Source organism: Filicampus tigris, chromosome 12, assembly GCF_054856515.1.
Source record: "Filicampus tigris isolate MCC_2025a chromosome 12, RoL_Ftig_1.0, whole genome shotgun sequence".
In the NCBI taxonomy this organism is placed as follows: domain Eukaryota; kingdom Metazoa; phylum Chordata; class Actinopteri; order Syngnathiformes; family Syngnathidae; genus Filicampus; species Filicampus tigris.
Window position 1 is genome coordinate 955,372 of NC_141228.1, and position 13,584 is coordinate 968,955.

At 43.8% G+C, this 13,584-nt stretch overlaps 1 protein-coding gene across 5 annotated transcripts in view; it reads left to right on the top strand.

Annotated features, from left to right (window-relative positions):
* niban1a (niban apoptosis regulator 1a) overlaps positions 1-13,392 on the top strand; it is an 83,423-nt gene extending 70,031 nt beyond the window's left edge. For all 5 annotated transcript variants that reach the window (XM_086048136.1, XM_086048134.1, XM_086048138.1 and 2 more), the window contains 2 exons: positions 11,985-12,096; positions 12,167-13,392. In XM_086048136.1, the coding sequence (XP_085904262.1) occupies positions 11,985-12,096; positions 12,167-13,221 (1,167 nt within the window). In that variant the 3' untranslated portion in view covers positions 13,222-13,392. The remainder of the gene's footprint in view (positions 1-11,984; positions 12,097-12,166) is intronic.
* Positions 13,393-13,584: the final 192 nt, after the last annotated feature.

A 13,584-nucleotide genomic window follows, 5' to 3' on the forward strand; every position in this document is an offset into this window, starting at 1 on the left:
AAAATATACAATCAATATTCAAATGTGTCAACATCAGAGTGAAAGTCCATCCATCCATCCATTATCCATACCACTTATCCTCACAAGGGTCGCGGGCGTGCTGGAGCCTATCTCAGCTGTCTTCGGACATTAGGCGGGGGACACCCTGAATTGGTTGCCAGCCAATCGCAGGGCACTCAGAGCCAAACAAACATCCACACTCACACTCACACCTAGGGGCAATTTAGAGTGTCCAATCAACTTACCATGCATGTTTTTGGAATGTGGGAGGAAACCGGAGTACCCGGAGAAAACCCACGCAGGCACAGGGAGAACATGCAAACTCCACACAGGGAGGCTGGAGCCGTGATTGAACCCACGACCTCTGAACTGTGAGGCGGACGTGCTAACCAGTCGACCACCGTGCCACCCATCGTGAAAGTATTGTTGCTCAATGCTTATGTAAACGTATCTTTTTATTTACCCTTTATCTCGACAAGGCAGTTGAAAACGATTCTCAATTACAATGTCATCAAGCTGCAAACAATCTTTGAGGCAGTGATTTATATCTTTTTTTATCTTTCTAAAACACAAAATAGCTGAACCTATTCGTAGCATATATGAGTATATGTATTTGCTTTTATTTTGCCACGTTTTAATCTGCTGTCTGTAGCCTGGTCAGTAATGCAAATACTATACCTGGATAAGTAAAAGTTAAATTAATGAAATAAATACATTGCTTCATTGACAGCTCTTATGGAGTTTTTACTTACAGCAGCGCGACGTTTTTGGGAGAAAAAATATATATACATTGCGACTTTTTATTTGTGCACATTAAAAGACAAAATAAAGCCAGAAGCTGGGCTGTATTTACTAGCCTAGAAACGGAAATTTAATAACAGAATTGTCCTACAAATTACTGTAAATGAAACACCTTACTGAGGGGCAAACGCTGAATGAGGGTTGCTTCTTGCTAGCCTGATGGATAGCTCACACTTGTCACTGCATTGGAAACTTTGTCAACAAGTGCAACAGCTGCAAATCAGAAACGTGCAGAAAAATGTCATAGTTTAGTATGAGTGGATATAAGTCACTGATTTATGCAGAAATTTGCATTTTATGTTCAACAGTTGTTTTTTTAAAAATATGTTTATTCAGGTGCAGTTTTTAATTTAATGTACAATATTTTATTTTTTTCATTAGTACTTTGAGTTTATAAAAGTGGAAGCTATGTTGAGAAGGCAGAGCCTTACCTTTGGCATCAGCCTGTTATTGCTCTAAGTAACTAAGAAGTGCTACTGATAATTGCTGCAAGAGGTCACAAACTAAATAAAACCACAAAGTATTTCTGTGAAAATAACAGGTATTTTACCTTCATGCCTCAAAAACAGCAGCACAGCTCATCCAGGAAGAGTTGATTGGTCTCCTTTTCTGCTGACACTTTGACATACAAAAGCAAAATGAGTAACAGACAATAATTTAAGTGCCCTACAAGTTATTGTAAAATGAAATTTACCAGGACGGACGATGCTTGAGTCGCAGGAGACACTGCACTTCTGCGTAGGGGATGATGACGGCTCATGAGTTCTTCACTTGAAATTGTCTCAAAATGTTCATCCAGAACAGCTGTAAATCAAAACTACATACCCAAAAAAGGTCAGAGTTCACTATTAGATTATATGGGCCTGTAGTTTAAGCCTGACACCAAAATTCATGTGCACTATTCAAAGCAATCGACTCTGTACTCAAGCCCCGTAAACCGACTTGCACGGACTCGTCCCCTGAAATTCTTGCAGTTTTTCATTGACAAGATTGCTACAGCTAGGGCTCTTATTTCGAACTCCACATTTGACCCCTCTGTCCAAGTTCCTTGTTCAGCAGTGTTCGATAAGTTTGAGTCTGTTTCTTTGACATTTTTGGAGGAAGTGGTTCGCCATATGAAACCATCGGGCTCACCTTATGACTCCATTCCTCCACACTTCTTTAAGAAGGTTGTCCCGACAATTGGTAAATCAGTTTTGGCCATTATCAAGTGGGCATTAGTGGATGCGCTCTAGAGTGGTTTGGATCCTATTTGGGAGGCAGGACGTTTTCTGTTAGCCTAGGTTCCTCTGAGTCCCGCTCTGCCCCTCTATCGTATGGTGTTCCACAGGGTTCTATTTTGGGGCCATTGCTGTTCTCATTGTATTTGCTGCCCCTGGGTTCCATCCTTAGAAAACACAGCATTTCCTTACACTGCTGTGCGGACGACTGTCAAGTCTATATCCCGCTAAGCAAAGAAGAGGCTTCCTCCTTAAGACCACTTTTGTCCTGCCTAGAAGACATCAAAGATTGGATGTCACTAAATTTCCTAAATTTCAACGAAAAGAAAACAGAAGTTATGGTGTTCGGTCCCAGCGGCTCATCTCCATCCCACCCTTCATATCTAAAGCCAACAGTCTCTTACTTGGGTTTTAAAATGGACAGTGATCTTAAATTGGACCAGCAAATCAACGCTGTTGTAAAGTCGAGCTTCTTTCACCTTAGACAGCTGGCTAAGGTAAAGCCCCTCCTTTCCCATCAGCACTTAGAAACAGTCATCCATGCCTTTGTTACATCTCGGCTAGATTACTGCAGTGCACTTTATTTCGGAGTCAGCCAGTCCTCCCTCAAACGTCTCCAGTTGGTCCAAAATTCTGCTGCCAGCCTACTAACTGGAGCTCGGAGGATGGAGCACATAACACCAATTCTGGCCTCCCTTCACTGGCCCCCAGTGCATTTTAGGGTTCAATTTAAGATTCTCTTATGTGTCTATAAGTCATTAAATGGCCTGGCCCCGGCATACCTCTTTGAGCTCCTCCACTCCTACGCACCTTCCCGCAGCCTCAGGACTGCGGACCAGGCGCTGCTTGAGGTGCCGAGGACCAAGAGGAGCCTCAGAGGGGATTGAGCCTTTTGATGGTCCTTCCCTCTGGAATGACCTCCCATTGGTTGTTAGGCAAGCCCCCTCTCTGTCCATTTTTAAAACCCGGTTGAAGACACATTTCTTTTCTCTGGCTTTTGATCAGACGTGAAATTTTAGGGGTTAAAGTCAACTATCACTGCAGCCTTCCGACAGTCTGGGCTTTATTACAGAATGGCCCGGCAGAAGTCTCCCCTGTTCGCTGTCATGTCCACCATGAAATGCAGCTTTTCTCGCCACTCTGGCAGATCCTCGATAAATGTACAGTGTTTTGGTGGACTGTCGGAGAGTGTGACGGATATTTTGAGCGCCGAAAAATAATACTATATATAAAATGTTATTTTAAAATTTTGATTTCAAAATAATCATGCAATTTACAACTACAATTAAAAAACGTACAAACACAATATATTGTGCAGTTATAATGTCGCTGGAATTTCCAGCCAAGTGCTGTCAAACGTCTCTGAAGAGGCAAATGCTGAACAGCGAAATTACACAATGTATGAAGAAGTTAAAAACTTTGACTTAATAAGAAGACATGATACATGTTTTGAGACAAAAAACATACACTTCAATCGGACACTTATTACTGTATTTATATTCCCAAGCCACTCAGAGCCACAACATAAGGATGAAAGAGCCGCATGTGGCTCCGGAGCTGCGGGTTGACAACCGCTGGTCTATGGAGAGAGATTTGTTTGAAAATTATTCACACAAATATATCTGCAATTTTCACATCCAAGTTTTTCAGGTCCACAAATAAATGCATGGTTTTATCATGACTAATCATTTGTAAATATTCAGTTCTGCTTGTGAATTGTTGAATGTGCTTTTGTGGCTCAGCGGACACACATTTATTTTTGACACAAACGTCATGCTGTTTCAAGATATTCACACACACACACCCTCCTTTGTCTGTGAAGAGGCACTGTTGCTGTCTCCAATGAACGATCGGAGCCATTCCCCATTTCTCCTTTAAGAATTGAAAATTGAAAAACGGAAAATTAGCCTTTATCTGATCTTCTACTATGTGTTCACCAAACTTAAGTCAAGTCAGGAAACAAAACACAATGATTTTTTGTTTCCCTCGAGCTTGCTTTGCCTTGACCCGGAAGACATTCTTCTGCTACAATCTCTTTCCTGTGGTCTTTTCATGGTCATTTTTTCTGACTTAGTAACTTCCTTCTTCTTATTATTATTATTATTAATATTATGAGGTGTATGTTTACAAAAAAAAAAAAGGGCGGCACGGTGGTCGACTGGTTAGCACGTCCGCCTCACAGTTCAGAGGTCGTGGGTTCGATCCCGGCTCCGGCCACCCTGTGTGGAGTTTGCATGTTCTCCCCGTGCCTGCGTGGGTTTCCTCCGGGTACTCCGGTTTCCTCCCACATTCCAAAAACATGCATGGTAAGTTGATTGGACTCTCTAAATTGCCCCTAGGTGTGATTGTGAGTGCGGATGTTTGTCTCTGTGTGCCCTGCGATTGGCTGGCAACCAATTCAGGGTGTCCCCCGCCTACTGCCCAAAGACAGCTGGGATAGGCTCCAGCACGCCCGCGACCCTTGTGAGGATAAGCGGTATGGATAATGAATGAATGAATGAATGAATGAATGTTTACAAAAAAAATGGTAAAATATGCCAGGGTGTATAGGTATAGGCACTGTATGTATGTATAAGTCCCATATATCACAAGTATCCTGGGTTCTCTGGATAGAATTGGATTCTGTAAACCAGTGTTTTTCAAACTTTTTTGAGTCAAGGCACATTTATTTCATTGAAAAAATCCCGCGGCACACCACTAGCTGAAATTGTGAAAAAAAAAAGCTCATTTTAATAATACAAGTGTTATATTGTTTATATAAGCATTTTTTAACATTGAAGAATGACGTTATATTATAACGTCTTGAATAGGAATTTAACACACAAAAAAAGTATTTTATAATGTTTTATATTGATAGTGTGAAACATGGGCCTTTCTCTAAACAAAGACAATTAGCTACCTGCTGCTGCTGCTGCTACCTGCTGGTATGGAGGAGTACTACAATCTAGTAAAGACATGATTACGCTGCCAAGCGCTAGACCGCACAGGCACACAAATTAGATAATTTGCCACAGCACAATATCTTGCGGCACACAGTTTGAAAAACACTGCTGTAAACGCAGATTGATGAAAATTGACAAAAAGTTTATTTATACAAAAATGTACAAAACCGACACAGTACAACTAGGACACTGGTCACAATAAACCAGGATGAACGACACAAACCAAAAATGCTTGCAAAAGGCAAATACAAATATAAACGAAAATTGCTTGTCACCAAAGGGACAAGAAATCCCAAAGCCCGTATCACACAAACCGAGACTATCACTAGAAACCAAAATACTACTTACATGAACAAGGCAAAGCATGGTGAGAGAATGCGGGCATAAACTTGAAGTCTTCCGGGACACATATAGTCTCTCCAGCGTGTCCTGGGTTGTCCCCGTGGCCTCCTCCGAGTAGAATGTGAAAACCTAGAAAACCTCTCCAGGAGGCATCTTAACCAGATGGCTAAGCCATCTGATCTGGCTCTTCTCAATGTGGAAGAGCAACAGCTGTATGCTGAGCCCCTCCCAAGCTTCTCACCCTATTTCGAAGCGAGAGCCCAGACACCATGCAGAGGAGACTCATTTAGGCCTTTGTATCTGTGATTTTGTTCTTTCAGTCATGACCCACAGCTCGTGACCATAGGTAAAAGTAGGAACGTAGATCCACTGGTAATTTCATTTTACTTCATTTTACAGCTTAGCTTTTACGTCACCATGACAGACCAACACAGTCCGCATGACTGCAAACACTGCGCAGATCTGCCTGTCGATCCACCATTCCAGCCTTCCCTCAGTCGCAAACAAGACTCCAAGAATCTTGAGCCCCTCCACTTGGAGAAAGATCTCATCCCTGACCGGAAGAGTTTTTTCTCAGTGTTTCTGTGTCTGTCTCGTCATTGATTATTGTGTTCACCTGTGTGCATTCCAGTCCCTAGCGTTAGCCAATCAGTTCCCTCAATCCTTGTGTGTCTTGTGAAGGTGTTTCTCATCTCGTCAGTATGCTTGTATTTAAAGAGGAAATCAACCCAAACACATTTTTTTCAAAAATATGTTCCCAGCAGGTCCACATTCTGATTAATATTGCGTATGTGGAATATGAGTTAAGCAGCAAAATCCACCCCTTTTTAGCCACCTCAAGGGGCAGACATTTTGTCACTTCTGTCGACTGCCGACTGAAAATGACATTACAACTGCTCAGGGCTAAGGTAACGACCAATCACGGCTCAGCTTCTGAATACATGTTAGCCGTGGTTGTTACCTGAGTCCTAAGCAGTTGTGATGTCATCTTTAGTCGACAGAATTGATAAAATGGCTGGCCCCAGAGATGGCTAAAAACGGGTGGATTAACTCTTACTCCACAAACCTAATATTTATCAGAATGCCTTGATTCAACTAGTGGGCTTGTATAGAACATTTTCTTGAAACACATGTTTGGGTTGACTTCCCCTTTAAGTTCCTCATTTTCATTCATCCCTCAGCATGTCTATGCTGTTCTGGTCTGTCTGTGCCTTAGTGGAGTGAAGTCTCGTTGGTACGATTATTTTTTGTCTCATTCACGTCAAACTCAACTTCTCCGGTTACGTCAAGCTTAACTTACTCGTCACGCTGAGCCCTGCTCCCCGATCTTCACTACTCCGGTCAAGTCTAGCCACGCTACCCCGGTCAAGTCCAGTCATGCTACTCCAATCAAGTTTTGCCATACAGCTTTCCCTGTCACAGTACAATAAACTCACCTGAATCCTCCTACTGTCATGCTGCTGCACTTCGGTCCTCTACACCACTTTCTGTCACCCGAGCGTGACAGAATGACCCAACCACAAACGGACCCAGTAGGCCCATGTTCCCAGTTGCTGCCCCACATGCCCATGCCGGATTCTCGTCGGCTGCAGGCCCCCTCTACGCCGGAGTCTCATCGGCTGCAGTCTCCTTCCGAGCCAGATTCTCCTCTGCTGCAGTCTCATTCCGAGCCGGATTCTTCTCGGCTGCAGTCTCCTTCCGAGCCGGATTCTCCTCGGCTGCAGTCTCATTCCGAGCCGGATTCTTCTCGGCTGCAGTCTCCTTCCGAGCCGGATTCTCCTCGGCTGCAGTATCCTTCCGAGCCGGATTCTTCTCGCCTGCTGTCTCCTTCCGAGCTGGATTCTCCTCGGGTGCAGTCCCCGTCCGAGCCGGATTCTCATTGGCTGCAGTCCCCGTACGAGTCGGATTCTCCTCGGATGCAGTACTTGTCCGAATCGGACACTCGTCGGCTGCAGTCCCTGTCCAAACCAGATTCTCGTTGGCTGCAGTCCTCGTCCCAACCATCGGCTGCAGTCTCTTTCCGAGCCAAATTCTCCTCTGCTGCAGTCTCATTCCGAGCCGGATTCTTCTCGGCTGCAGTCTCCTTCCGAGCCGGATTCTCCTCGGCTGCAGTATCCTTCCGAGCCGGATTCTTCTCGTCTGCTGTCTCCTTCCGAGCCGGATTCTCCTCGGCTGCAGTCCCCGTCCAAGCCGGATTCTCATTGGTTGCAGTCCCCGTACGAGTCGGATTCTCCTCGGATGCAGTCCTTGTCCGAATCGGACACTCGTCGGCTGCAGTCCCTGTCCAAACCAGATTCTCGTTGGCTGCAGTCCTCGTCCCAACCATCGGCTGCAGTCTCCTTCCGAGCCAAATTCTCCTCTGCTGCAGTCTCATTCCGAGCCGGATTCTTCTCGGCTGCAGTCTCCTTCCGAGCCGGATTCTCCTCGGCTGCAGTATCCTTCCGAGCCGGATTCTTCTCGCCTGCTGTCTCCTTCCGAGCCGGATTCTCCTCGGCTGCAGTCCCCGTCCAAGCCGGATTCTCATTGGTTGCAGTCCCCGTACGAGTCGGATTCTCCTCGGATGCAGTCTTTGTCCGAATCGGACACTCGTCGGCTGCAGTCCCTGTCCAAACCAGATTCTCGTTGGCTGCAGTCCTCGTTCCAACCGGATTCTCATCTGCAGCAGTCCCTGCCTGAACCAGATTCTCATCGGCTGCAGTCCCCGCCCGAGCCGGATTCTCGTTGGCTGCAGTCTCAGTCCGAGCAGGATTCTCGTCGGCTGCAGTCCCCGTCCGAGCCGAATTCTTGTCGGCGGCAGTCCCAGTCCGAGACAGATTCTCGTCGGCTGCAGTCCTCTTCCGCGCCGGATTCTGATCGGCTGCTGTCCTCCGATGGTTCCTCGATGGATAAATCGGCCCTCCAAAGACTCCTCGACCGCTACTGCCGCTCCCCTGACGACCCCTCAGCAGCTGAATCCATGACCAAAGACTCGACCACCGCCTTCGCTGCCAGTCTGGCCTCCGAGATGACCATTGTCAGCCTCTGATTGGCGGGCTCTGTACTCACCTCCTTGCCCCTTCTGTTCCCATCCTGGTGGCCCTCTGATCCCGGTCTGGCGGCACACGCCCTGCAGCCATCTCCTGGTCCTGTTCCAGCGGCGCGAGGGTTGCGGCCGCCTTCGATGCCAGTCTGGCCTCCGAGATGACTACTGTCAGCCTCTGATTGGCGGGCTCAGTACTCACCTCCTTGCCCCCTTCCGCCCATCCTGTCTTTTGGGATTTTTTTTTTGTTTGTTTTTGGGACGTCTGGGAGTCCCTTGAGGGTGGGGTACTGTCATGTTTGGTCTGTGTTGGTTTGGATTTTTTTGGTTTGTTTTCCCAGTGTTTCTGTGTCTGTCTCATCAATGATTATTGTGTCCACTTGTGTGCATTCCAGTCCTTAGTGTTAGCCAATCCGCTCCCTCTTACCTCATGTGTCTTGTCCACGTCTTTCTCATTGTCTCATCAGTATGCTTGTATTTAAGTTCCTAGTTTTAGTTCAGTCCATGTCCGGTCATTGCCTTAGTGGAGTGAAGTCTCATTGGTACGATTGTATTTTTTCTTGTTCACGTCAAGCTTAACTTTCCCGCTTACGCCGAGCCCTGCTTCCCCGCTCACGCCGATCTTCACTACCCCGGTCAAGCCCAGCCACGCTACCCCGGTCAAGTCTAGCCACGCTACATCGGTCAAGTCCAATCATGCTACTCCGGTCAAGTCCAGTCATGCTTTTGGCACGTTATGCCATACAGCTTTCCCTGTCACAGCACAATAAACTCACCTGAATACTCCTACTATGTCATGCTGCTGCTCTTTGGTCCTCTACGCAACTTCCCGTCACCCCAGTGTGACAGTCCCAACTGACTAGGGACTATACTAGACATTCCCAGCAGACCCATGCAATACGTTTGGGTCTGCCAGGTAGGTCTGTCATCTTCACCTACCATCAAAGGCTTTAGCTCCTTGATGTTATCTGCAGTTTCTTTGTAAAATGATTGCTGGTTTTCAAGACTGTTTTTCAGTTTGAATAATGATGAAGCATCTAATGTTTTTTCAAACTCTAGGGGGGATTGACATAGGAAGCATGAACTTGAGTTACGGCATTCCATTATAGCTAAACTAAATAAGAATTAAAGTTGCTTTTACATCTTGGGCTCTATATTTGTAGACAGCGTAGCTACGCTTGAGTGTGAAAACTAGTGTATCCTGATTTTCATGCCAATGCAAGCCTCAGATGTGCTTGTTTGGGAATATGGTTCATCTCTCTGCACCATTCTGGGTGTTCTGGCATAACAAGGGTTTTCCTTTGAAATGTGTCTGGCGCACCACCTGTAAATTTGGTGGCTGAAAGTTGACTAAACTTTACATTTGATGCAACTACATCTTACTATTGATGCAGGTCGTGTAATACGATTTTGGTGAATTTGATCAAGGTTCAGGCAGCCATATTCTGAGCTCCGTGGACATGTTTGGAAATCATCATGATATTCATTCATGAACATGACAATAGCGTCCATCAAATCCTCTGAACTACTGAAGAAATGAATTAATAGAACGCATTATATTGATTTTATCTTTAATATATGTTTTTAAAATAATCCACTGGTCGCAACAAAGCTTTGGAGGGCGAGGTGTGGAGGAGTATACACGGACACGTAGCATCAGGTGGAAGGCGTTGACTTCCAAAACAATGTGAACATTGTCATTATAGAGATAACAGAAAAAAAGACAGGGGCTCTAGAGCAGTGTTTTTCAAACTTTTTTTGAGTCAAGACACATTTATTTCCACGGCACACCAGCAGCTGAAATAGTGAAAGAAAAAAGCTTATTTTAACAATATAAGTGTTATATTATTTATATAAGCATTTATTTAACATTGAAGAATGATGTTATATTATATCGTCTTGAATAGGAATTAAATAAACACGAAGAAAAAATTATTTTAGAATGTTTCATATTGATACTTACTCAGTGTGAAACATGGGCCTGTTTGGATAAACATGCGTCACTAATTCACTTGTCTCTAAACAAATACCATTAGCTACCTGCTGCTGCTGCTACCTACTGGTATGGAAAAGTACTACAATGTACAACTACCGTATTTTCCAGACTATAAGCCGCGACTTTTGTCCTAGATTTTGAGCCATGCGGTTTATAGTCCGGTGCGGCTATTCTGTGGATTTTTCTTCCACCACTCGGGGCGCTCTAACCGGAATGACAGTACAATTCAATACAATACATTTCCCATTAACTAGATGTGACTGCAGGTGGAGGAGTTCAACAGGAGAGAGCGCCATAGACTAGGTTATTGCATTAAGTGCTGTAATGCTTTGATTCCATGTTTTCCTAGAGGTCCCTGAAGGGCACATGAATGCGATTGGCTGATGTTACATCTGTTCTGTTGTTTCGATGTGAAATGCTATTGTTGATTTAGCATGTCGTGTGTTAGATTGGCTGACTTTATTAACATAAAATAAGAAAGGTGCATATGTAGAATGTAGTAGAACAATAGATGGTGGAGTCTGGTGGACATTAGCTGACAAACTGGTGCGGCAGTCGGCAGTGAAATAAAGATAAGTACTGTTTATTTTCTCTTGGTTCTCTTCTGTTTTAATCAGCAACGTTGCTGCAGTGTTAAAAGGCACTGTTAGAAAATAATCTGCTCAGGTACATACATGTATATTTACAGTTCATAATCGTTCTGTAAATGCAGTAAATATAAAAGTTTTCAACGTAGATAGGTGCGTCTTATATACATGTGCAGCTTATTTAAGGTTTTTTCCAAAATATTCTAAAAATAGAGTGGGTGCGGCTTATATAACGGTGCGGATTATATCTCGGAAAATACGGTACATGATTACGCTGCCAGGCGCTAGACCGCACAGGCACACAAATTAGATAGTTTCCCACGGCACACCTGACAATATCTCACCACCAGTGTGCTGTGGCACACAGTTTGAAAAAAATGCTCTCGAGTATTGTTGACAAATTGGCGGCCATTTTTTAAACAAAAAAAAAAAGACTATTTCCAATACAAAGTGTGATCTCAATTGTGTCTAAGGATAAATTTATTTGTATAACCCTAAGGTACTCCCATACAAAAGGGAACCTTTGCTTTATGACTCAAAGTTAAGGGCCTATTTTTAGTCTTACCCTCTTACCACAGTATTAGCAAAACTGTTTATCAAAAAAAATAAAAATAAAGTTCAAGTCTTGAAACTGAAGGAAATATGCCCCAAGAAAAAGCAGGAACTGAAGACAGTTGGAGTAAAGGCCAGCCAGTGTATCAGGGATGAAATCAAGCTTCTGATTATGTTTATGCATTCCAGACATCAGGTTGTAATTGACTGCAAAGTATTTGCAAGACAGTATTAAAAAGTAAAGGTGTGATTTTTTCATTGTTAATTTGTCCATTTACTTTTGGTCGCCTTAGAAAGCTTGAGGCAAATACAGGATACAACCTGTTTTAACTCTGACACTGTTTACCTCATTTGGATGCAAATACCCTCAAATTAAATATGAATGTCTCCAGTTCAAAGCACATCTTTTATGCTTCATTTCAAATCTATTGTGGTGGTGATTAGAGCCAAAATTCTGAGAATTGTGTCCCAATTTATAGACCTGGCTGTATGTATATTCAATCAACATGACTTTTGTCCATCTAGGAACTTCAGGGTCTCGAAGGGTCTGTCTACGCTGACTATTCAAACTTTGTCGATGTGGAGAATGTTTATGAGAGTATCCTCCTGCAAACTCTGGACAAGCAAGTTACCAAAGGTACAACAGTTTGAACAACTCAAAAGAATGATGAGTTAAAACTAAATTCTACATCTAAATCTTATTGCAGTGGTGAAAGAGGCAGCTTCTTTGAGGAAATACAACTTGTTTACTGATGTCAGAGACCTGATGAGCCACTGCAGCCATTCAAGCTTATCTCCCCCTTCTGTCTGTACTCCGGAAAGTCCTGACAAAGAACTAGTTTCCTTCACTAAGAGCACTCAGGTCAATAGTTTATTTTCGGTCCCCAAGGTGGAAGAGGATTCCCAACAAATAGAACACGAGGAGGACATGGTGACTGGGCTACCATGTAAAGTAGATGAACAAAATAACATTACTTTAAGTGTTGTTGTTGAAAAGCTGCAGGCGATGGAAAACAGAGATGAGGTCTTTAAGACAGGAGCGGACACACTTGAAGCAGCAGCTTTAACTCCACATATTCCAGAGGTCATGAATGTGACAGAGACACTAGAGGCCATGACACAAGATACTGATATAGCCACTCAAATGCCAAGAGCTGACCTGTCTCTTGAGCTGAAGTTGCGTAACACGGGATCACAAGAAGACTTAACCAATGCAGATACTAAAACATTTTTCAAAAATAGAAATTCAGATACAAAACACAGTGAGAAACCCGTTACTGGTTGCCTAATTGAAGTCAGCAGCAAAGAGGCAGTGTATGACAACTCAGAAATTATGAAAGCAGCACCCTATGATGGTGAAAAAACTGTCCTCACACCTAGAAACACCTGCCTTGGCCTGAACCTCTATACTGAGGATGCAGAACAAGTGGCAGGCCCTAATTTGCCAGAAAGGGGAGCTAATCTAGGTAAATCACATACAATCTCAGATTATCGCACTCATGACAAAAACCTGAAGAGTCAAACACATGAGGCAAAAACTGTAAATGCTAACAGCGTTTTTGGTGCAAGTGGACACTTAGCTGCTGCAATTGTGAAAGAAGATAGGGCTGAATCTGATGGATTAGCAAAAGAGGAACCAACATCCCACCATGAGGATAGGCCGATGGGCTCTATTCAAGAGATCCGTGACCTGGTGGTGGAAGTGATTGAGGTGGAGAATCTGGTCAAGCACTGTATCAGGGATGAGCCAGTGGGAGAATGAAACATCATTCTCACATGAAATCAGAAAGGTAGATCTATTTCTCTTCAGCAGGGCCACTCTTCCGAACATAAGGAATGCAATATTTAAACGGAAAATATATTTGCAGTTTATCTACCACACATTTTGGAAGCTTGGTGTTTTCTTTTTATTCTATTAAAAATATGGACAGTTTCTTGTTTGTTGTTGTTTTTTCTTTCATTTACATTTTGAAAATCGCATTAATCCTTCAATTAATGTGCTTTGTATTCTGTAGAAAAGCACAAAAAAAAGCGAATCCATTTAAGTACTTGGACATTTTAGACCGTGGTTGGCCATCGGAGTCCGGAGTCGCATGCAGCTCCTTTCATCCTTGTTGCGGCTCTG